This window comes from Cygnus olor, chromosome 2, assembly GCF_009769625.2.
Source record: "Cygnus olor isolate bCygOlo1 chromosome 2, bCygOlo1.pri.v2, whole genome shotgun sequence".
Taxonomy (NCBI): domain Eukaryota; kingdom Metazoa; phylum Chordata; class Aves; order Anseriformes; family Anatidae; genus Cygnus; species Cygnus olor.
The window spans coordinates 154,043,652-154,069,023 of record NC_049170.1 but is presented as its reverse complement, the minus strand read 5'-3'; the positions used below and the strand labels follow the sequence as shown (position 1 = coordinate 154,069,023).

The 25,372-nt window shown below is 37.7% G+C and overlaps 1 protein-coding gene and 1 long non-coding RNA gene across 5 annotated transcripts in view; one reads left to right on the top strand and one right to left on the bottom strand.

Annotated features, from left to right (window-relative positions):
- The window catches only part of LOC121064980, a 582,402-nt gene that overhangs the window by 419,917 nt on the left and 137,113 nt on the right, over positions 1-25,372 (top strand). The window lies entirely within an intron of this gene.
- The window catches only part of KHDRBS3 (KH RNA binding domain containing, signal transduction associated 3), a 94,563-nt gene that overhangs the window by 23,419 nt on the left and 45,772 nt on the right, over positions 1-25,372 (bottom strand). For 2 of the 4 annotated variants that reach the window (XR_005816847.1, XM_040547313.1), the window contains exons 5-7: positions 24,389-24,528; positions 12,113-12,223; positions 10,522-10,714 (exon numbers count right to left, since the gene is read on the bottom strand). Coding sequence is in view for 3 of the 4 variants with exons in the window: in XM_040547313.1 (XP_040403247.1) it covers positions 10,522-10,714; positions 12,113-12,223; positions 24,389-24,528 (444 nt within the window). In the remaining variant the exon portion in view is untranslated. The remainder of the gene's footprint in view (positions 1-10,521; positions 10,715-12,112; positions 12,224-24,388; positions 24,529-25,372) is intronic. The other 2 variants (XM_040547315.1, XM_040547316.1) reach the window with 2 other exon arrangements.

The window sequence follows — 25,372 nt, the reverse complement described above, 5'->3', positions numbered from 1 at the left end:
CCAGAGCATTTACATGACATTTGGTCTCCTCTCATAGAATCTGCTAACTGTGAATGAGCCAGCCCTAACATCCCTATCTCCAACGATATATGCACATCAGTGACAACAAATCGAAGCAGAGGACTGAAATTAACCTTTTAACATTTTAGGAGAACTCTGCCCCCCCTAAGGAATTCTTGGAGAATTCTTAAGCAACCAGTCCTATTTTTCACATTTATATCAATAACTTCAAAAAAAAAAAAAAAAAAAAAAAGGAGGAAGAAAAGGGTAAAACAGACTAACCTGAAGCTATGGTGTATCTATGACTTCTTGCAGACAAAAGAACAAAGTTTACTTGAAATAGGAAAAGCATTATCAGCCTAACAAAATGCCCAGCAGAATGAAAGTACTATTTTGTGAAGGCCAATGTTTTGTATCAGGCTTGTGTGTGTAGCTAGCTTTCTCTTCCAGAAAACTTTTGCTTGGAACTCACTATTGCTCACCATTGTGTGTGTTAATTTCTAAAGTAGAGAATTTATTAAATTTTGCATTATTATTTTGCTGAAGGTGACTCTAAGCTTTGAATGGAAAGATAACTGGTTTCTATTTTTCATACGTAGGATGCCTGGCACTTAAGCATTAAAATCAACCTGTGGTGTTGCAATTACCATAATCTGCTTAAATAGATCCATTCTTCCTTTTTATTGCTGTATTTACATTTGTAAAATCACAGATATACATTAAAAACAAAATAAACTTCCTCTGCTACATGATGCAAAAATAGACTATGTTTAAAGAGCTGCTTATGGTGTCTCGTTGAGAGAGAAAAGATTCAAATTCCACATTTATTTACTGTGCACTACTTCCTTGAAACAGCAAGGAGGCAGGGGCAGCCAAATTATGTTTCAGAGCTTTCCCTGAACTAGATCTGACACTGTATTTTCTGTCAGTCACAATGCATTTGAAAACTTTCCCTTCTGGGAGGTTATTATTAAGGCTGGTCAAGGCAGAGTATTTTCAGTTTTTAATTAAATCCACACTATTTTTTGTTTCTGAAACAGACCTCTTGTGAATTCAATAAATCATAGAATCATAGAATATCCTGAGTCGGAAGCAACCCACAAGGATCATCCAAGTCCAACTACTAGCTCCACCCAGAAATCAGACCATGTGTCTGAGAGCATTGTACAAATGCTTCTTGAACTCTGGCAGGCTCAGTGCCATGACCACTGCCCTGGCAATGTTTTATTTAACCTTAGTTAGTATCTATACAAAATATCCTCAGCCATCTGACATGTTTCAGCACTATAAAACATCATTCAAACTTAAATAAAAGTAATTTTACATATAATGAAAAGGCAGAGGAGAGAACTTTAGTATAGGATAGCTGTGTATATTTAAGTACGTCATATTCACTGGCAAACAGTAAGGATTTCTCTTCCTAAAGATAATCGGTAATCATTAAGAGTTTACTAGCGAAGCCATATTTCTTCTCCAAAAAACAAAAGCCCAACAAAATGATGTTTTTAGCCCATGAATGGAAGCACTTTGTTTCTATTATTCATATTCTACTTCTCAGGACAACTTAGAAAACTAACTCTCATCAGATTTAGTCTGAAGAAAAGGCAGCAAATGTGTTGTACAGTTTACGCTTACAATACAAAAATGTAGAAAAAATACTGAGCTGAAAATGCTATAGTCATCTTAAAACTGCAGGTACTTTCCACCGGCACTTGAAATATCAAGCAGGAAAGCATCAAGAGGCAATGGCCTGACTCATGTTCTTTATGATCTTAAGATTTTTTTTTCCAAAGGAAAAGAACGGTTAGAATTACAAGACAGATCTTCTGAAAAAAAAATATGAAACTGTTCTGCAAAATCTCTAACCTTGTTAATAACTCCACTATTAAGCTAGCATCACATTACATTTCCTCTGGAAGAGGGCTTTTGCCTGCAGTTGTCTTAATGATAGCACCTGCAGTTGATGTAAATCCAAAGGGTGAAGAGCAGCGTTTGGTAGCTGCAATTGTGTAGTGCAAAGTGCAGACATTTTTCATGGACAGAACCAAAGGCAATACGTAAATAAGCATCCTCCAAGTATATTAAACAGTAAGTTACAATCACAGGTCAAATGATGATAAAACCAATGAAAGCAATCTTTGCCAAAACCTCTGCAGTGCCCGACACACTCTAAATCAAGCTAAGTCTTGCTCATCTGTATTTCTTTCTAATGATTAAGTACTTTAAACATACCCTTGTTCATGGGGAATAGGAAATGGTGGCTTTAAATTATAATCTGCTGGCAGTGACAGTGACAGACTAGTGTTTGGGCCCCCTTTAGGTGAAATTAACAATGTTTCAAAGAGAACAAGACAGAGAAGCAGGAAAAAGAGGGGGTAAAAAGTTCATTTTAGCAAAAAGGCCATTTGCAGTGCTGGAAAAAATCATCAAATCAATAAGAAATCATTTTCCCTCCTCTGCCCCACTACAGAAATACATCCAAGGGAAAAAAAAATAATTAAAGCTGTTATCACTATAACTAAAAGGTTGTTGTTTCTTTTCCTCACCATTCTCTGAAATTAATACTTACACCAGTACTTCATCACCAAATACTGGTGGAACTTCGTCTTTTCAGATAAAAACGATCACAATCAAAAAAAATTCAGTGCTCAGAAATTAACTTGAAGGAGAAAGCACATGAGACAACATCAGCACAAGACAGTAAAGAATTTTTTCAGCAAATTAGAACTGTAAAAGGAAGGAACAGCCATTTTGTCGTGTGAAAATAACATCTCCCCATCACTGAAACAACAGGGAATACGGGGCAATCAGAACAAATATGGGCAGCTACTTCCATCTGAAGTCTGAATGCTAACATTAAGGACATTTGCAGCAAACACGTACAGACTGCAAGCTCTTAGTTTGTACATTTTCATCTGTTTTCATCTAGAAGGAGACCAGAGCATATTCAACAAGAACAAATAAGGTATTTCTGAAATGGGAGAGACGTACCAGTGGATTCTGTTTCGTGCACTAAAAAAAAAAAAAAATAAATAGAAGAGTTGCTAATGAATATAGGCAGCAGCATTTAAACCAAGTGACTATCAGGCCAAAGCAGTTCTCTTTCTGTATACAGTGGCCAGGGCCAGAGTAAGAATCACAAGGAGAACTAAGGTCTATGCAATAACATCAAGTCACAACATGGCTCCAGTTCAGACTAGCTGCTTGAACTCTGAAATAATTCAAGAATTATTTTATGTACACAATATAGGTTATGTTTCAACCTCAAGCAGGCAGAAAAACTTTTCAGCTTTGCCTCCAAAAAACATCCCACAGTTTCCACAGCTAAAATGTTGTCTGATCTCCTGAGAAAATGGATTTTCCACTGTCTTTTCAGCACATCATGAAAACCCCAACAGCAAAGGTAAACATAAAAGAAAAATAAACAATGAATTGAGGGTCTTAATACCTTTAAAACTCTTTTTTTTTTCACATTTCTTTTTTCTTGACCTACTTAGCATGAAACAGAACATTGCAACTTAAAAATAAATAAATAAATAAATAATGTTCTGATGATTTGAACTTCCTTTCCAAAAGCCTTACCAGAATTTACTCTGACTTTAAGCACTTTTGAAAAACAAAAACTCAGCGAACGCATTGCTTTAAAAAAAAAGGTAAGATTTAAGTGTAAACCACAACATTATCCACAGAAGGGAACAGAGACAGAAAGGACAAAAAGATCTTTTATGTAGTTCCTAGAGAATGAAGCTTCTTCAAACCCTTTTCCAGGAACTCAAACAAAGCTGCACACTCAAAACAACTACACAAACAAGAATATTTGAAATTAATTTGAATAAAACTATTGCAAGTTTTTAGGAAAGTATCGATATTCAGAATATCAAGGTAAATTAAAACATGGTACAACTATTGCAAAGTGAGATTAAAATTATACTGGAAATCAATGCAGGTAGAATTTAAACTCTTTTCAAAGTCTTATGTCCTCCGGACTAACCCTTATTTTGCCTAATATTTTGCTCCCCATTCCAGGAAACATTCACTTGTAAATAAAGAACTTGCATTTTTCATATGGCATACAAAGATTTTGCTCTTTTTTTTTTTTTTTTGTTCCCTACAGATCTTTCCTTTTCAACCAGGAACAGTAAATCAGCAAATGAATGTTAATGAGAAGAAGCAGTCTAGTTTAAAAACAGTTTACCTTGCAAAATCAACATCAATGTTGCTCCAAGAAATTTGTTCCACAGTATGTTTTTTGTAATCCTTACTCTGTTTTTCAAAATCTTCTAAACTAAATATGATCTCACTGAGGAGATCCAGAAAGGATAATTACAAATCAGAGTGCTCTGTCGAAAGGGTTAACTCCTGAACATCTTATCAACTCTTATAGACTCCATACAGCCCTCAGACACCTAGGAACTGATATTAGGAGACCCAGTAGGGACTGAGGCCACCTAACTTAACGAGATGAGTGGTAACACTGAAGGTATGAAAAACACACAGATTGTGGCCCCAACCCTGTCAGTGTTCAAGAAGCATTTAGACAATGCTCTTAGATATATGGTTTAACTCAGATTGCCCTGTGTGGAGCCAGAAGTTGGACTTGATGATCCTCGTGGGTCCCTTCCTACTCAGGATGTTCTATGATTCTACATCTGTGGTATACAGTTCTTTAGGAATTGAAGTATACTCCCCTCCACTTGGAGTTCATAGCCCTAAATGCATCCATTGCATTAGACATTTTCCTCACACAAAGGAAATGGGACTTTATATCTGTCCTGGTTTCAGTTAGGACAGAGTTAATTTTCCTCCTAGTAGCTGGCAGGGTGCTATGTTTTGGATTAGAATGAGAAGAGCGCTGATAACATGCTGATGTTTTAATTGTTGTAGAGCAGTGCTTACACCAAGCCAAGGACTTTTCAGCCTCTCTCTGTCCTGCTAGCGAGCAGGCTAGGGATGCAGCAGAAGCTGGGAGGGGACAGACCCAGGACAGCTGACCCAAACTGGCCAAAGGGGTATTCCATACCATCTGACGTCATGCTGAACAATATATAGGGGTGGCTAGCCGGGGTGGAGGGGTGGCCGGCTGCTCGGGGATGGGCTGGGCATTGGTCAACGGGTGGTGAGCAATTGCATTGTGCATCACTTATTTCGTACACATTATTACTATTAATACTATTATTATTATTATTATTGTTGTTATTCTTTTCCCTGTCTTAATAAACTGTCTTTATCTCAACTCACAGACTTCACTTTCCCGTTTCTCTCCCCCATCCCGGAGAGGGAGGGGGGAGGGTGAGCGAACGGCTGTGTGGTGTTTGACTGCCAGCCGGGCTAAACCACAACAATATATTACAACCAATACTCAGCATCTTTAGAATTAAATCCAAATGCTTGACATCAAGCCTGGGAGAATTTGAACGAACGTTCTAAGAAGATGCACTAAACAATAGGCGGGAGGTTATTCAGCTGAATGTGCTCCCACCTGTAAGAAGTAAGACTTTGCATTCATTCATTCATTAATTGATACATGTACATTTTATATTAATCACTGGATTGTGAAATGGAGTCTAGACTTCTGCTCTTAGCCATCCAGCCACACATCACTTGTGAACAAACCAACCCCATCTCTTCCTTCCCTTTAAGCTTCCCACAAAGTTCTAGGTATTCCTTCCAAAATGGAAAGCATGGAAACCACAGCTCCTGACGCTGAGAATGCCAGCACAGCCATTAGGCTGGTGGTTAGCACATGCTCTCCAGAGAGAACTGAGGGAATGTGAATACCTGCAACAAGAGTCTAAGCCACGAGCCTTTCGATACTGGAGAAATACCAAGCTTGCAAATAAGCGTGACTTACAGCATCCCATCTGATCATTTTTTGGGTAGGATCTTGTTATACAGCAGGTTACAATGATGTCTTTTTGGTCTTCCCCATTTCTCATATGGAGTAGTATGAGCATAATCTCATCCTATTGTAGCACATATATCTTAAGGTATATGTAGTATAAGTATAGTCTTGTAGAATAGACTTAGTATGAGAAATACAATCTTAAGTCTGAATTCAGTCTGAAAACGCTGCTTTGTGTACCAGTAAAAACAATGTATTTCTGGAAACATCCACAAATGTATGCTTCAGGAACTATAAACTTAAAAACTTAAGAATCTCTAAGCTTTAGGATCTTACAGAATCAAATGATAACTAAGGACAGATTTTAAAGTTTAGATCTTGAAGTTTGTTACCAGTATCTGTTATACATCCAACTGTTTTGTTCATCCTTTGAAGAAGCCTGTATCTTCAAATCAAAAAACCTTGACATGTAATTGTAAATTGTTCATAATGTTCTTTTTCAAGTTACAATTTACCTAACATTAGAAAGGCTCCCTAGGTCTCTTAGTGGTAGACATTCCATCATAATTCAATTTCCAATTACAGAAAGCAATCTCATTGAAGCACTCTAATTGAAACACTGCTAGACATTATACACGTGGTCACTACTTTAAGTAACCCTTGTCTGAACACAAGAAAACATCAATAAACATCCAGAAACAGAACTAAAGCTCTGCCACCACTTTACACTCACAGACACTAGGAGGAACATTTAGAACTGATTGCTTTCTGAAGTACTGCTGAAGCAAGTCTTGACCATAACTTGCTCAATTGCAGTTATTTTTCAGTTCCACACTGCCACAATAATTCATTTTACTTTAAACAATCTATGTTACAAGTCCAGTCCTTAATGCCTAACATCTGATTATCAGCTCAGATAAATATCACGTTTCATTTAAAACATATAAGCAGTCAAAATAGGACTCGGCATGGCATCATAACAAATATGTTCCCACAGAGTACAGAATTTAAATACTTAGAGAATATTTGAAAAACACTTATGTGAAACAAGAGCAGGAGTGAATCAAAAACTAATCTTAAAAAGCTTCAGCCCCATTGCTGTGTTACTGATTTGGAAAAAAGACCCAAAGGTTTAAAGCTGGTAGAGACGACAAGAAGAAGAAGCAAAAAGCAGAAACTGTTACTAGACAGTAATTGAGATCGAACAGTTATGTTCTAACCTCTGTTTGCCTGAATATTGATTAAGGAGTCAACACTAAAAAAAGTAGTGAATTGCTAGCATACTGTTACTTATTTCTTGCTTATTGAAAATTATGGAAAAGATTAAAATCTCCAGGTAGTAGTTAAATACAATTTCTGTTCCTTATCTTAATGGAATAAATTGTAAGTTTAAAAATACATGAAAAATATTTTGACTTTTATCTATTGCGCATGTTTGGTTCAGTAAGTATAAAAACACTCTCATAATTAAGAGAACAGTGTCCCTGAGACTATCTGCAAGTGCTTCAATAAATCTAGCAACCATCTCGTATGTTTTTCCTTATCCAAGTATTATAAAAAATAATCCTGGCCATGCTTCCATCTCATACTAGGCTTCCTCCTGACCCAAGCAGTCGAAGACACAAAAATGGGAGGCATATTAGCCGTTGGCGAAAGTTTATCACTCCAGAGCAGTGAGGTTAGAACAGTGATTATAAAGCTGGCTGGCTGCAGATGCCTGAAATTTTCCTATCATCCAAGCCGATGCTACAGCTGTTAAAAAAAAAATAATCTTAACAGGAAACAATAAGGAACTGCGGTTTAGTAGCTTCAAAAAATTTATCATGGTACTAGGAATACTGTAAAGTCCTAGGAGGAATGGGTTATGGGGCTGAATGAGAGATGTAAGTGAGACTTGCAAAAGTGGAGTGGGAAAACTAGGCATACTGAACTGGAAAAATGTGCAGTACGTTGTGTGACTTCAGCAGAGAAGGCCACATGAAGCATCCAGAGTCAGCATTACAGATATCTGAGAAAGCTGGCTGATGAACAGAAATACTCTACCTCTGTGCAGAGCCTTCTGTAACAGTTATGTTCTGGACAACTTATTCATGGGCTCAAAACACGGGATAGAAATGATCACTTATTTCTGTTGATCTTGAGCCTTTGTTAAAATGCATCTACATCCAAATGAATTACTTTTTGCCTCTGGCATGATTTTCCCAGTTTAAGATTCTTCCTCCAGAATTAACCCTTCTGTTTTTTCAGACTACAGTAACTATCTTCCATTTTGGTGTTTTTTAAAAGTAACATCTTAAGAAAAAAGAAAGCGGGGGGTGGAGAAGATAACGATAGGCAGGAGGCAGAACTGAGTAAATTACTCTTAGATGTTAAAGATTCGTTGGTCTGACAGATGTTCAGGACTACGGAAAGAGGTTGCCAAAGGGAGCGACTGAAAGCGGAAGCTGTTTATGCGAGTTAATAATGGTCTCATTTTCTGTCACATCAGGTACGTAACAATATGCCAGAGGAAAAGGGCAAGTATTTTATGTACTGGAAGTCCTGCATCATCTTAGATTATGGAATTACAGAAGCAAGTGGTTGAAGGCTTCCATCCAGAAAAAATAGTTTGCTTCTCTCTAAACTTATATATTTTCACACTATTTCAACAAATACAAAGTAGAGACTTGTAAGCCTATAGGAATGAAAACCTTCATGAATCCTTGCAGACATTCCAGTGTTCAATGGAAAAGTTTCAAATGCTGATCTGTAACTTCTCCAGATATCCTGTTCTCTGTAGCTCAGAAACTATATGCCACAGATGCTGCTTAAAATAACATGTTATGATACCCCCGGTCTCATGGATGTTGTCATTCTATTAACATCTCAGCAAATTGTGACACTTTACCCTCCTTGGATATTGAGTTTGCAAAACAGCACTTAATACATAGACACAGGCAACCAGCAATTAGTAAACAAGGACAGAAATATTACTAATGACTCTTACCATGTTACCTAAATGAATAAAATATACAGTTTTGGCACTTTGATTGTATGCTACAATTGGGCAGGTGGAAACAGTATCAGGCTTTAACACCTAACATAAAATACCCTAATGGTTCATGTCCTAGAAAGAGTTTTCTAACAAAGCCCACAAAGACACAAAATATGATAATTTTAAAATGGACCAGTTTGCATAGCTTCATCAATTACAGCATAATATATTTATCCTGGTTCAGATATCTTGTTTGGAAGATAAGTGATCCAGTTGTAGAGAATGTTCTGTTTAGCAGTTTTATAGCATAGCACTGTTTTTCATTATAGTGGGTATTTTCTAATCATTCTCTCAGGAAAGAAACCTACATCAGGATACAGATTCAAGACACTATTGGCTACATCCATGGCATACACTTCTACATACATATTCTATAAACAGACATTTATAAATATGTAATTATTCAGGTTTACTTTCTACCCCATCACCATCCATTCCACTGCATATGGTGTGGAAAAAGGCCAGATTGATTTGAAAGGACTACCAGGACTAATTGCTTTGAAAGCATTATGAAATAACCACCTACTTGCCCACCTTAAACAGTCAAGCCACGTATAGCCAAGGGACATTTAAAAATGCTGTTGAAATACGGATTCTCATAACATTAATAAACTACATTAGATTCTCCTTTATTGTTCAGGTATGTACAAAAATGTTCATGCTAATGACATTAAACTTGTATCTCCATAAAGCCATGTTACATAGAACTTTAGGTTTCTGATCAAATGGACAACAGTTGAGATTTGATTTGGAGCTTTTGTGGGGGGAAAATGTGGTAAGATGGGAGGGAGAAGATAGGTAGAAGAAAGGTTTTGACTGAAAAGAAGACGTCTGAATAGGAAAAACTTTTTTTGGAACTCATGAACTCCTTTTTTGCTAGTCTGAATAAAAAGATACATAGTTTGGACAACAGATCTGGCTGTAAAAAGGACACACAAAGCTTTAAGATACACAAAAACATCAAAAGCTTTGTCCTTGAAAACATTTTCTGTAAGACAATCCATTTTTATGACTATAGTTTTGATTTTATAAGCTTCTTTATTCTACTGCTCTGTAAGTTCAGTATAAATTAAATTCATACAATTCATATAATTCATAACCGTCTGTAACTTTCAGTCTTACAAAACATTCTGATATGTTTAATTTTTATTGCAGTGAAATCAAGACAAAAATGTAAGGCTTATTGAGATGCACTGTACGATTGTTAAAATTTTTTGGATTAATTCTGAAGCTTTCATAGAAGTATTTTAATTGTCTAATCGTTGAACTGCACTATGCCTATAAATATGACTCTAGGCTAAAGAGTAGAACATTATTCACATTTCAGAATTAAAGATCTACTGACAGCGTGATTTTTCAGATTTTTAAAGCAGAAACCTAATATGCTTAAGAGCTACATAAATATTTTGCCAAATGCACTGCAAATGTCTTTATGATAGCACATATAACCTGAAGTATTAGTGATATGAAACAGCTCAAGTGTAAGAAGGTAATGAGATTAGCACGTTCTCCATAAATTCTCGGAGCAAGACTTAATTAGGTACTAATTAAAGAAATTCTACTGAGTTCTAAAGTGATAGGTTGGCTCATCCCTCCAAAAATCAATACTCTTCATGTCAACAGCTCTGAAAACAGCTCGACTTACATATTCACCATAAGTCTCCTGTGCTGGAGGTGGTGGAAGGGGCCGGTAGCCTGCAGGTGGAGGTACTCCTCTCGCTCTGGGTGCTAGAAGTCCACGGCTACGACTGACTGGTCCTCTACTGGGAGGCACTCCTCTGGGCGCTGGTGCCCCTCTTGGTACTCCTGCTGGTGGCGGAGGCACTCCTCCACGGCCCCTGTGAATACATGGATAACTTATCATTAAATAACACCCCCCTGGCATCCCTTTCAACAGCTCCCTCCCTCACATATGACAAATTTGCTCTGCTACAGCCAGACAAAAACCCTACGAAAGAGCAATTTTAGTTTGGCATTTTTCTGTATGTTTGAATCCAATTATATACATTAAGCCATAAATACTGAAAGATAAAAATGAGACATGTATGATTCAGTGATGAACTTCTTACTAGCTTCAGCCATTCTTTTTTGCTGGTCGTATACACAGAGACACTCAAACCGATTTGCTGGAATCAGTCATCTTCACTACAATTTGATTTATAGTATGTGAAATCACAATCATAGAATATCAGGTTAATTTGAATCTGTCAGGACACATTATACTCAAATCCTGCACAGAGGAATCAGCTGCAACTCCCTTCTGATCCTGAGCAACCTCCTAAATGCAATCCAAAGATCATGTTGCACGTAAGAGATTGAACAGGTCAGAATAAATGAATTTTCTTCTGTTTTTTTTCTAAAGAAGAGGTTTCCAGCTGTTGCTGGAAACATTCAAACACGTAATAAATGTGCAGCATGATTAATTGGACATAACCTCACGTTCTATATGTATTTAAAGACATGAAATATACGTACATACATAGGTGTTTTCAAAATTCTAAAAGAATAATAAAGGTTAATCTGCAACCCATTAATTTGAACACTTAATATATGGATGTAAAAAATCTGAGACCTAAACAGGGACAGTTTACAGAAATATTTGATCCATTTACAGGTAGAGTTCCCTCCTGCCTCCCTATAGTAACGGGAGAGACCTAACAGGCACAACTTGTGTGAAGCTTGCATCAATTATCCACTTTTAAACAGGATGTCTAAAATATTGCTAATAGACATCTCCTTTTTAAAGGAGTCCATTTTCCCCCACTGACTATAACTGAGTTTAAATGACTGCTCTGTATGCATACAGACTTGCTTTGAGGAAGTCATACCATTAGTCTAATGTAGCAGTTACACAGAAGAAAATGAACAAGCACAAATTCTTCACAACCTTCTCTACATATCAAGACATCATCTAAATAATTTCCAAAGTAGTAACTGAGTAAAAATATTCTGTCCTGATTTCAGTAGAAATTTCCAACTCAATCAATAGTACAGAATCCAGATCTCTTGAGATCTCATATTTCAACTGTCATATATTTTTATTAACTTATCAGAAAAAAATATAATAAATTTAGCAGAGATGATTAGTATTTGAAAAAGTGCATCAGTGATGAAAGAATGCAGAAATGTAAACACTTGCTACAATCAGTATCTAATTGCTTCTAATTACTGATCAAAACACAGTCACAATTTTAAACAAGCCTAGAGAGTAAGTGATTTAAAACTGTGCTTATTACTTGGTTTTGGCTAATCTGTAGAATGCCTCCTCAGGACAGGGTACCAGCTGCTTATTTGACTTCATTGTAGTGGGGGCAGGGGTGAGCAGAGATGTTCCCAGACACAGCCTGCTGAAGTAATATAAAGAAATAGCAAATGTGACACTTTCCAAGTGAAGCCAAAGAAAGGGAAATGAGCCTGTTGGCATAGACAATAGTCAATACCAAGTTTAAAAAAAAAAAAAATCAGTAAAAAGACTGAAGAATCACAAGCCGTAATTTTCTCCATGGCATCCTTTAGCTAGGGTACAAGTGAAAGCAGCAGGAAATTGGACGTGCTGAAAAACATGGAAAAACATTTGAGGGAGGAAAAACGATTTTTTGAGCCAGCATAGGTTTACTCTTGAAGAGGTATTATAACATCAGATACACAGGATGAAAAGGTCTTTTCTGCATTTCAAAAAAGTTAATAGGATTGGTGTGGTGATGGTTGGAAACCATACTTCTCCTGTCTTAGGAGACCATTTATATACGGTTTTCTTCAGGAGTTCTTAAAGGAAGCACGAACAATCTGAGAAGCGTAGTACTGTGTTACACCACTCCGATGATTACCGCACCATGCTGCGGGAGACTACAGAATGGTGCAGAGACAAGAAAGCCAAAAACAGGAGAGTTCAGTTAACACCATGCAGATTGAGCCAATGTCATATCAGGGTGTGAAGGTAAGAATTTTTAGAAGCTAAAGAAGGTATCAAGGAACTAATGCTTGGATGGCAGGAGCAACAAACAGAAACCGACTCATAATATTGAGAACCACTTGAATGGGAACCTTTGCATACCTTCACAAAAAAACAACACAGTTTTGGTATAATTTTGGAAAAGGAATTAATTTGAAAAATTAATTTATATCAGAATATAAATTATGTTTAAAAAGATACATTTAAGAGTAAAACGTGTATATGCAGTATGGGAAGACATTCAAGAACATCCCAAGGGAAGTCACACCAAATACACGACTGTCAAAAAAAAAAAAATTAAAAAAAAAAAATGAGAGAAGGCAAAAGGAGCTCAGTAAAACTAGGACAGCAGGGCAACAGGTATTTAAACAGGTATAACTTAAAAAGCTGAACCCATCTTTGAACCTGAGGGACAAACACTAATAAAATAACTTTAAAACACTCACAAAAGCAGGTCAGATAATTTAAGGCATTTGTAAAAAGCCTAAAACAGCTGGAAATCTTTCAAACACCCTGAAATCAGGAAGGTTGCCAAGAGTCTGAAGGCCAAAACAACAGTAAATAATGCCAAGGTATGAATCTATAACATCCATTTTTTTGCTATACAGTCAAGAAAGACTGGACAAGGTTCTCATGCTACAACCTTTTCCTATTGGGAATGCATGGGATGGTGCAGGCAGCTGTCTTAGTACAATTACTTTTACTTGCTCTTTTTGTTCTGTAACTTGTTTCTATCTCTTTATAAAATGTAATATGAATTCAGATGCCTATCTCTTTAATCTGGAGTTGAATGCCAAACTGAAAGCGGAATGGAATGGAATGGAATGGAATGGAATGGAATGGAATGGAAAGGAGCGGAAAGGAGCGGAAAGGAAGGAAAATAGCAAACAAAATTCAAAGCAGAAAACTGGAGGAGGGTGCAGGTAGGAGTGTGTGTGTATATATTCTGACATTAGACAAAGTAATAGGTTCTGAGCTATCCCTACCCACAGAACATTCGTAATTAAGATTGGCCCAGTATTCAGGACAATAAAAAAAATAGAAAATGTAAAAAGAGAATAAATAGAGCTGTAATACTACTACACATCTTTACGATTCTGTTTTCTCATTTTTAAAGGGCATAAAAACTGGAAGAACATCAGAAACTATGATAACCAACAGTATAGAACAACCTTTATATAAGAAACAATTAAGTAGATTAAGGCACTTCAGGCTACAACGGACAACTGAGGACAACATACTTTGATAAAATATAACAGAAACATCAATGCAGTGGAAAAGATATAAAAGGAATTATTCACCTGTCATTCTCTATGTAAGAACCATGGGACATCAAGTAGGAGAGATGGAATATTAATCCAGATTGCCTTAAGGTCTCAGCCACTATGACTAATCCTAGGAAATGTGATCGCAGAATCACAGAATGGTTGATGTTGGAAGGGACCCCTCTGGAGGTCATCTTGCCCAATCCCCCCCCTCAAGCAGGGGACACCTAGAGCCAGCTGCATAGGACCACGTCCTGATGGCTTTCAAGGATCTCCAAGGAAGGAGACTCCACAACCCCTCTGGGCAACCTGTGCCAGTACTCAGTCACGCACACAGTATGAAGTGTTCCCTGATGTTCAGAGGGAGCCTCCTGTTTTTCAGTTTGTGCCCATTGAAGTTTTCCTGTCAAAGGAGAGCCTGGCTCCATTTTCTTTGCACCTTCCCTTCAGGTATGTATATACATTGATAAGCTCCCTCCTCAAGCCTTCTTTTCTCCAGGCTGAACTGTCCCATCTCCTTCAGCCTTTTCTCACAGGAGAGGTGCTCCAGTCCCATCAATCACCCTCATGTCCCTTTGTTGGACTCCCTACAGCATGTCTACGTCTCTCCTACAGTAGGGAGCCCAGCACTGGACCCAATATTTCATTTGTGTCCTCTCCTGTGCTGAGCAGAGGGGAAGGAACACCTCTCTTCACCTGTGGACAATACTTTGCCTAATACAGTCTGGATACCATCTGCCTTCTTAGCAGCAAGGGTACACTACTGACTCACTATCAACTTGGTATTCATCACGATCCCCAAGTCCTTTTCCACACAGCTGCTTTCCAGCTGGGTGGGCCCAAGCACATACTGGTGCCTGTGGTTGTTTCTCCCCAGGTGCAGGACTACACAACTGTTGAACTTCATTAGGTTCCTGTCAGTCCATTTCCCCAGCCTGTCCAGACCCCTCTGGATGGCAGCATGGCCTTCTGGTGTACCCATCAGTCCTCCACCTGTTGTGTCATCCCCAAACTTGCTGAGAGTACAGTTTTACCCATCACCCAGACCATTAATGAGGACATTAAACAGGACTGGACCTAGTAATATTCCCTGAGGTACATTGCTCACTGCTGGCCTCCAACCGGACTTTGCACCACTGATCAGCACACTCAGGGCCTGGCTGTTTCAACCCCCCCTCACTGTCTGTCCATTCGACCCAGACACCAACAGCTTCCCTATGAGGATGTTTTAGGTGACAATTTCAAAGGCCTTACTGAAGCCCACAAAGACAACATCCACTGTTTTATCTTCATCTATCTAGGTTGGTTGGTCATTTCATTGCACCAAGTTGGCCACGCATGACCTCTCCTGTGTGAATCAATACTGACTACTCCTGATGATCTGCTTCCCTTCACATGTCTAGAAATGGTTTCCAGGATTAGTTGATCCATGAGCCTTTCCAGGGATTGAGATGAGGCTGACTGGCTCCTCCACTCCTCAAGCACCTATCCTAGTTGCCATGATCATTCAAAGATTGAGAGTGGCCTCGTAATGGTACCTGCAGCTCCCTCAACGCTTGTAGATGCATCCCATCAGTGCCTTTGAACTTACATCTGTTTTGCTGAACTACTTTCTAACCTGATCCTCTTCCACCAAGGGTATGTCTTCCTCTTCATTCTGGGTCCCTGGATTTCTGATGGCCACTCTTACCAGTAAAGACTGAGGCTGAAAAAGCATTAGGGACCTTAACCTTTTTCTTTTTTTGTGTGTGTCACTCTGTTCCATTCAACAGTGGGGCCACATTTTCCTTAGTCTTCCTTTTGCTACTTAAGCATTCACAGAAGCCCTTATTGACTTTGACATCCCTCAACAATGTGATGACTCCTGTAAGTCATCTCAAACTTACAGCTATGCAGCAGACATCTGTTATGGGCAAAACAGATGGCCCAATGGCTGGTTATTCCCAATACATCCTTTTTAAGATGCCCATCTTTCATCTATGCTTTAGTTAATCCTACCACACTTGAATTCTGATCCACCTTGCCTATTTTTTTTCCAAAACACTTATTTTAATTTATGTATTTCTCTAGTTCTGTGTTTTTAAGTAAACGCTACACGCACACATACTTAAATGTAACCCACTGTACTTCCATTCTAAGTTTATGTGCTAATTATCTTCTTCTGTTTATACCCTAGACATTTATTGGTGTGCAAATACACATAACATATTAGAAAGCACTCCCACTGGATAACTAATGACTTTTCAGCTAGATTTCCTAAAGAGCTTCTCCATGTATTCCATGCTGTGTTTACCATTTCTGATCCAAACACATTTTTCTTTTTGATCTCATGCTTTTTTTTTTCTTTTTGTTTCTTTTTTTTTTTTTTTAAATTTTCCTGCTCTTTTCCTCCCATAATCAACATCTGAGGGGTACTGGTCATCTGCTTTGCAGTTTCCTGCAGAAACTGCATAGATGTCCTTTTCTCTACCCTTTTTAAACAACAACCATCTCACTTATAAATTCAAAAACCTACCTGCATCTGGTAAAATTTAAATTCACCCTTTTACAGGTATTTCATTCAAACAAAAACAGCTTTGTTCCATCACTTTCACAGAGATATTTTACCATCAAATTAAATTCATTATGGCTTCTAGTTTGCCCAAGTCTTTTTCACTGCTTGCTGCTTTCATGACTGAGGACATCATTCTGTACACCAAATTTCAGCTGTCATCACCAAATATCCTTGTCTTTGCATATGGCCTATAGACTGTATTTTTTTCTTTACAAACAACACTTAAAATATATCTTTTCTTTTTTTTAATTACATAAAACTATTTGTCATGAAGATTTTAGATGACATCAAAATTTCAAGATAATGAAAATCCTTCAAAAATCAGATATTCTTTCATATTAATTGAAAATTTGGAAAAGTAGATTTTGAAACTTTCTGAAACATCAGCAATTAGGTACCAAATTCCCATTTTCATTAAAATTATAGCACGGTTGTTCAAATTACTATTAAACAGTCTTGACCCACAACTTTAGTTAAAATATATAATCCATGGTTTCATTACAAGCAGCAAAATTAGTGAAAATAAGTTTTCCTTTTGATAAAGGAAAATGTTGTATTAATACTCATTCAGAATGCTTCTGAATCTAAATTTAATCAACACATTTTGTTGCCTTTTAGCCTTCTCCTTAATCCTTCCACCATTTCTTTGTTATAGAAAAGATCTTTGTTTCCCTTCTAAAGGATACAGAGCATTATCTCCAAACCTTGAAAGATGTACTTTACCAAAACTCATTTTGTCAGCCTGTGATGTCAGCTTTGACTACCTGCTCATTGGATTTTGAAATAAAAGCGTCTTTTGCCCTTCTGTTTTCCCTCCTCTGTAGCATACTGTCTCATACACTTTCAAAAGTCTTCTGAATGTCTTCTTTGCCCCAATGCCCATATGAACATCTTTTACAATACTGAGATTGCCAGTAATATCCAGACTAACACTGTACACAAATGGACACTTAACTCTCCATGTCTTCTAACTTTTTGTATACTTTGACAGCGTATGAACTTTGAAACAGGGTTAATGAGTCTTATTTTCAGGACACCTGAAATAAAATGGTCATTGTCTGCAATCCCTCAGATTTATAATACTGCAAATATGCCAAGTACTTAAGCACTATGGGAGACAAATGTGTTTGTTGTATTTTCAGGACACCTGAAATAAAATGTTTGTCATCTGTGATTCCTCAGATTTATGATACTGCAAAAACACAAGTACTACAGGAGACAAAAAATGCTTGCCTTTTGCTACATTTATGACAAAAACTCTACTCTTGAATCTTATATTAGTATGCTAACCAGAATCCCATGAGTTTCTCTGATGATGACAATTCTACTCTTTAAGTACCTATTAAGTATATTTTCTACTAAACAATCTGTAATAGTTAAACAGTACTTAAACACATCAAAAACCTAGATTGCAGCCTGGTGCTACGATCGTGACCTCTAGACAAATTTTAAAGAAAAAGCAATGGTCTAGGTACTTGAGACCACTGGGACTTACTCTCAAAGAAACATTTTACTGACCTAAAACAGATTACTACAGTTACGGCAGAAAACGCTTCTTTGTTCCACCTTTATTATCAGTTGGGTTTTGATTTTCCAGAATGCATTAGTTTGGCAGTGGTGAATTCAGTGAAGGAAATTCAACCTGACCATTTAATTGGGCCAAGCGAATCTAGATGCCAAATTAAGAATTACTTTTACTCCTGGAGCTTAGTAATTAACTTATACACTCTGCAGTGAAAAAAAGTCTTTCAATCTTGTTCCCTGGGACAAGACCAAATAAAGCAAAATGTCATAACTTGTTTTTTTCTACACACTAATCTGTATCAGAATAGTGCATGAAAATAATTTAAATTAAATCATGTCACAACATCCCTTGAAAATTATGTCATGTAAACTATTTTGTTGGAAGCTGAACCTTCCTCCCATACTACTGCTTTATTATTTATATTTGCAATTTAGTATGAGAAAAAAATTACAAATCAAATGTGAAGCAATTTCTACAAAGCATTCTTCTCAATCTGCTGTCATAACTAAATTGAAGAAGGAAAGAACAGGTCTTTCACAAAAAACTTTACTGTGCTATAGCGTCATAGAACAGTAATTACATAAAATCACTACACACAAATCCTGAAGTGCACCTTACTGCAGACAATAAAAATATTAACTAAGCATTGAATTTTGTAACTTACCAACCTCTTGATTTTTGACAAAGGAGCTTGGCATGTGGGTGCATTTGGTTTATGTAGCAAGTTTTTTTTTTTGGGGGGGGGGAGGAAGGGGCTGCAGGAGTGGCCTTTGTGGCAGACCTCCATGCTGCAGCCCGTGGAGGAGCCCCCGGTGGAGCAGGTGGATGTGGCCTGGAGGAGGCTGCGGCCCACGGAGAGCCCCCACAGGAGCAGGCCTCGGGCCGGAGCTGCAGCCCGTGGAGAGGAGCCCACGCAGGAGCAGGGGGTCTGGGGGGAGCTGCCGCCCGTGGGGGACCCATGCTGGAGCAGTTTGCTCCTGGGGGATGGACCCCATGGTACAGAGCCGTGTGGGAGCAGTTGTTGAAGAGCTGCTGCCTGTGGGCAGCCCCCGCAGGCTCAGTTCAGGAAGGATGGCATCCTGTGGAAGGGACCCCACGGGAAGCAGCGGCAGAGAGGGACCGTTAAGGAGCATCAGAGACTGACCACAGCCCCCATTCCCCTGCTCAGGGAAGAAGATAGTGTGTGGATGCGGGAAAGTGGTGGTGGGGATGTTTTTGGTTTGTTTTTCGCTTCAGTGTTCCACTGAGTTTAGTTTCTCACTGTCTGCTAGTGATAGGCAATAAATTACATGTCTCCCTATGCTGAGTCTGTTTCACCCATGATGATAATTGGTGAGAGATGTCCATCTCCTCATCTAAACACTTTGCTTTAGATATGTTTTCTCCACCGCTTCCTTTGAGGAGGGAGAGCAAGAGAGGTATGGTGGAGTTCAGCTGCCCTCACCGTGAAGCCACCGCAGGGAAAAACACTAACAAAAAGCTATTACCATTCAAAATGAGGTTATATTATTTATTAGACTGGGAGATGCAAACGTTTAGAAGTAACTGACAGGTACTATTATGATCCTTGATTGCCAGTGGATTAGTATTTTACTATCTCATACAACTTAAATACACCCACAGAGAACTATTCAAACAGTTATTCCTCTTAGGTCTTTATTAGCAATAATTATCATCACTACTTTGGAGTAGTCCTATGCAATTTCTATGATTTATTCATAACAAAGTTACTGCCTTTGACCCTAGCAGACCTACCTTCTCTCTAGTTTCTCTGAGCAATAGCTCTGACATTTCATCTTTTCACTTATCACTATTTCTTCTCTCTAGTATTATATACTGATTGTTATTTCAAGCGTGTTATTTGAAGTTTCTTCTTTCACAGGATGACTGCATGAGTTAGAAGAAGTATTCTGATTATGCTATCACAGTCAGTCCATAGCTTTCCTCCACTTCTTTCCTCCACTTTCTATGTTTTACTGAACACAAATTAAGTTAGTACCTGCTCTATGAAGATCTTTTTCAATATCACTCCTCAACGAGGGGAAGTAAATCTAAGAATGGTTTAATATAAAAGTACTTGGGAAATTTAGGACCAGTTCCATAAGACTTCAACACTTGGAATTCTTTAACATTCCTAATTCCATACATCTGCAGTATTTTCAACTGTTCAGTAAACTAACAAATGTTAACAAATGTTGAGATATTTTCCTTCTTTGAGCATAGTCAATGTTGTTCAAACAGATATTTTTGCTTAGTTTCACAGTAGATATCTGTTACATTAAAGTGTGAGTACCAAACTATTGACCACTTCAATATCCAGGTGTCCATGACAGAGCTACGCTTCCCACCTTTTCATCACTGTGTCATTTAACTGCTTGAGAGTAGGAAGGCTTTGCAGGGGGATCAGGATAGACTGGATCAACAGGCAGTCCAAGTGTACAGCATTCAGCAAGGTTAAGTGCTGGGTCCTGCACTTGGGTCATAACTACCCCAGACAATGCTATAGGCTTGGGGAAGAGTGGCTGGAAAGCTGCCCAGGAGAAAAGGACCTGGGGTTGCTGGCCGCCAAGAGCCATGCAGCATGGCCAGGTAGCCAAGAATGCCTAAGGCATCCTGGCCTGCATCAGAATTAACATGGCCAGCAGGACGAGAGCAGGGATTGTCCCCCTTGTATGCAGCACTAGTAAGAGTGCACCTCAAATTATGTGTTCAGCTTTGGGTCCCTCACCACAAGAAAGATGAGTTGTCTGAGGATGCACGGAGAAGAGCCATGAAACTGGTAAAGAGACAAGAAAACAAGACTTATGAGGAATGGCTGAGAGAATTAGGGTTTAATATGGAGTAGAGGAGACTGAGGGTAGAGCTCTCCACAGCTACCTGACAGGAGGCTGCAAAGACAGTGTCAATCTCTTCTCAGGTGACAAAAAAAACACAAAGAAACAGTCTCAAATCATGCCAGGGGAGGTTTAGATTGAACATGAAGAATTTCTTCACAGATGGGGTGGTTAAGCATTGGGACAGGCTGCCCTGGGAAGTAGTGGGGTCCCCAGCCCTGGAGGTATTTAAGAGATGGGTACGTGGCACTGAGGGATGTAATTTAATGATGGACTTGACAGGACAGGTTGATGGTTGGACTTGATGATCTTGAAGGTCTCTTTTTTTTTAAAGTGTCAGTCATTGCTGAAGCAAACACTCCCATGCAAATTTTATTTCACAGTCTTGTGTCAAGTAGTAATACATACATTCAACTTTCAGAGGGTGGTGGGTTTTTGATAAATAGGGGATTTATCATAAGATTAAATAAATAGAACACACTGAACATACCTGGCTTAATCAACATCTACAGATGCTTTTGGAGAACATTATCTATGTGTTCCCAAAAATAAGCTATTCAAAAATAAACCGGCTTATTCTAGACAGTATATAAGGGATGACTTAAGTTTAATAAAGTGACTAACAAGTGACAATTGAAGTTGTGAACACATTACAGCAGTGATCCATATGACCTTGTATTACTTTTAATATAGATGACAACGAATTCTAGCCTACAACTTCTGCAATAGCTTTATTTGTCCCTAGATGGAATGACAGGATCCTAACCCTGTATACACACAAAAATTAATCAAAAGTAAATAGAACAATATAAAGAACACGCAAACTCATTCAGGAATACAGATATTTAGCTATTTATTTTACTGGTCAAGTCATGTTGGCTTTATGAGAAATTTTTTTCAATTAAAACCTGATAAACCTGAGGGAAGATCTGTCCTGTTTTGTCAGAGAAGGCAAGTAATACTTAATAAAAAGTTGATGTTCAGCATAATCCCCACAGAAAATGGCAGAAACGTTGTGATAGCATCTGAAGGTCATCATGTCTAACAGTATTAGGAGGGAGGAAAAAAATATAAAAGGAGTCAGCAGTAGATGGAAAGAAGCAAGTCTAAGCCCAAGTTCCGTGATCTCCCCTCACCTCCCCAGAATATTACTTGGCTGTAGAGTCATGAAAAAAATCAAGGCAAATAAGTCTTGAGCAATCCAGAAACACTGGAATAAAAATTATGCTGTCAAACCACAACCACTAAGAGTTTACTTACCATATATTAGAATGCCTGTGTACAAGCTAGAATTTTGTATGAAAGCACAAATGTATTAACTTTAATTTTTGTATGGAGCTGAACATGCATATAACAAGTCATCTTAAAAGAAGGCACTTGTTAAGATGCATTATCTCCAGTTTCAAGATGTCTGATAAGGAGTAAGAAAAGGCATAAATTAGTAGTTAAGAGAAACTGCTCAGGAATAATGTAATATAGAAAGGCTTGTGACCTCTAACACTTATCACATTCTCATTGGGATATGTCAAGTATCAAAGGCTGATACCTTAAAAATATTCTGCAGATTACAGACAGATTGAGTTTTGTAGACCTCATTTTTCCAGTCTTCTCAGACTGACTACTTTGAAGATATTCAAGTACAATTTCTTAATATGAAAGCTTTGCTTCAGTCTCTCCTGCAGGTTTCAAGAATGCTTGTTATCCAAATTGTCTCATCATGAGACAAAGCCTTCCTCTAATGAAAATATTACTCACTGAAGTCACAGTCCATGCTAAAAAGAATCAGAGCATTAGAACTGAGTTTGAGATCTTATCCCAACAGCTGTAGTATCTCAGTAGCAATGGCATTTTAAATCTCACTCAAGGAATCTTATGTTACAGGAGAACTTCAATTTCTGAGGGGAAAAAAAGACTTAAAATTTAAGAGAAGCCTTAAAGTAAGGACATAAACCAGCCGCCTTACAGTTTTCTTTAGATCATATGTGAAAATAGTGGACAAAAAATTTTTAGCTGTCATCTCCAAGTCAAATGCTAACATTTAAATTTACCCTGATGTCTCTTCAAGAATATGCCAGTGCAATGAACTACAAATGACTGAGCTACAGAACAGCATTCATGTCTTACATGCATATTTGCAAAATTAATTTGAAATCCAGAGGATGGAAGCATGAGTGTGAGAATTTTAATACTCTGGAAAAGCTAAGAACACACGTACTACATAATTAATAGTGGAAATTACCTATGAGGAACTTCAGTGATAGATAAGGATGCAAGACCAGAGGAAACAATAACCATCTTCTGTATCACAAAAATACTAGCTTAAGGACACATGAGAAACAAAACCATGAAACAGAACTGCAAGTGTCCGTACCAAGCCCTGACAGCATCTGTAGTAAACCTGTTACAGGCACCTACGGAAAAATTGAAAACAAGATATTTAACTGAAGTCTAACATGCTTAATCTGAGCTAAAACACTTCAAAACATTATTTTGAAATTTTAAAAGCTGAAATGTTAGTTTCAGGCTTGCATTAAGAAACATAGCTACAGCTGAAGGAGAACAGTTTACCAGAAAAAACTGTTACATTTTACTGCAGTCACAATCTTTCCGTACTGTAACAAACTTATGCACTTTATTTAGTTTTGTTTTCACACTTCAGCACTCAAAGGACCTGAAGCTGTCATCTCAGTACTTCAATGAAGATAGGGGATGCTAGAGTAAAAGTAAAAGATCTCCTGTGTCAAGAAAAATAAGGCAGAAGAAGCAGTAAACTTGTCTATTCCTGAATCAAACAAAAGCCACTTTAATGAAAAATGTTCCACTGAGATAAGCTGAAATCTGATGTCTTCCTCCAAAACATTTCTACATTCCTATAACGCTTTTTATCACAACCCTGAAAGCCCATTATAACAGTAAAAAATGGAATGTGTATGTTATTATGTATTATTGTATTATATATTATTCTAGAGAAATCACTATGAAATTCCTACATAAAGGCAGGACAGTTTTTAGCAGTTTTTCAAAAGCTGTGAACTCCACAGGGTCAAGAAGCAGCCTCTACATGTACCTAAAGAGCAGATGAAAGTTAGCAGTCAAGCAAGTGCTCACAGTAAGCCTGAACATCTTTTATAACGCATAGTGTTTCTTAAAACCTAACTTCCAAGTTTCATAAGACAAATTTCAGTCCATTGTTAATTCTTAATTCAGTCTAAACTGATTAGACTGGCTTTGAAGAATCAAGATTTCCTTTTCTTATTTTGGGATCTTTATTTCATATTTCCTACTACTGTACTTTGAGGTTTTTATTATTTGTTAATGTTTGAAAGAATAAGCTCAAAATATACACATTCAAACAAAAGACCACTGCAACCGAGATATTTACCTGGACAAAGCAGGAACCGGTACTCCTCTTGCACGAATAGATGGTTTTCCACGAACTACTGGAACTTCTGCATTTTCTGAACCACCATTCAAATATGTTAATTCTTGAAGCTGTGCCTGTCTGATTTCATCATTGTAGTCCTATAAAACAGAGGGGGGGACAGAGGTAGAGAAAACAAGTTGTTCAATCACTGTACAAAGTTAGAATCAGCAAATGCTACTCCTAAAAAGACTTCCTCCTAAGTGAAAGAAGTCAAACATCCCATTGAACAGTTTAATAAACAGAAGAATGTTACAGGCATATTATTCAGTCAAAATTTTCTAAAAGAATTCTATGTATTGATTGCAATTTTTGTTCAGGTCATGTTTTTCTTTCCCACTGATTACCTCCAGATACCTTTACCACTGAAAATGACGAAGTTAAAGTGATGTAGATGATAGGAGAAAAAAATCAAGGTCCCATATTCTGAGCTGAGATCTAGTCTTGAGTTGTTTCAGATGGATAGCTCATTAAAAGCAGGAAAAGCTACTGCCTTGCACTGCAAAGTAGTACAGAAGAATGTACTGTTGAGAACAGCCCTCATGAACAAGGAATAAGTTATACACCTACACTTAAATTCTTGAGTTAAGGAGAAAATAAACATGAAATCCATTCACTACAAATGTGCACTCATCTCAAAAAAAGAGTTCCAAAATCTTCAATTCTATAATATGCAAGAATGAGCAAGCTGAAGACATGATTTGTTTCTTATTCTGTAAGAATCTTCGCTCAAGGTCTACAGAAAAGAAAGCTGAAGCGCTCTCACCTTCTGCAAGTCCACCCATTTCAAGGAATGTTCAAGGTTGTCTAAGTACTACCCACTTTAGAATTTACTTTACAATTTTTTATGAAAAAAGATCTTTACCTCTTATCAGAGATCTGATTTTTATTACATTTATGCACTATGAAAGTAACAAAAAAAACATGAGGCAGCCTTGCATCAGA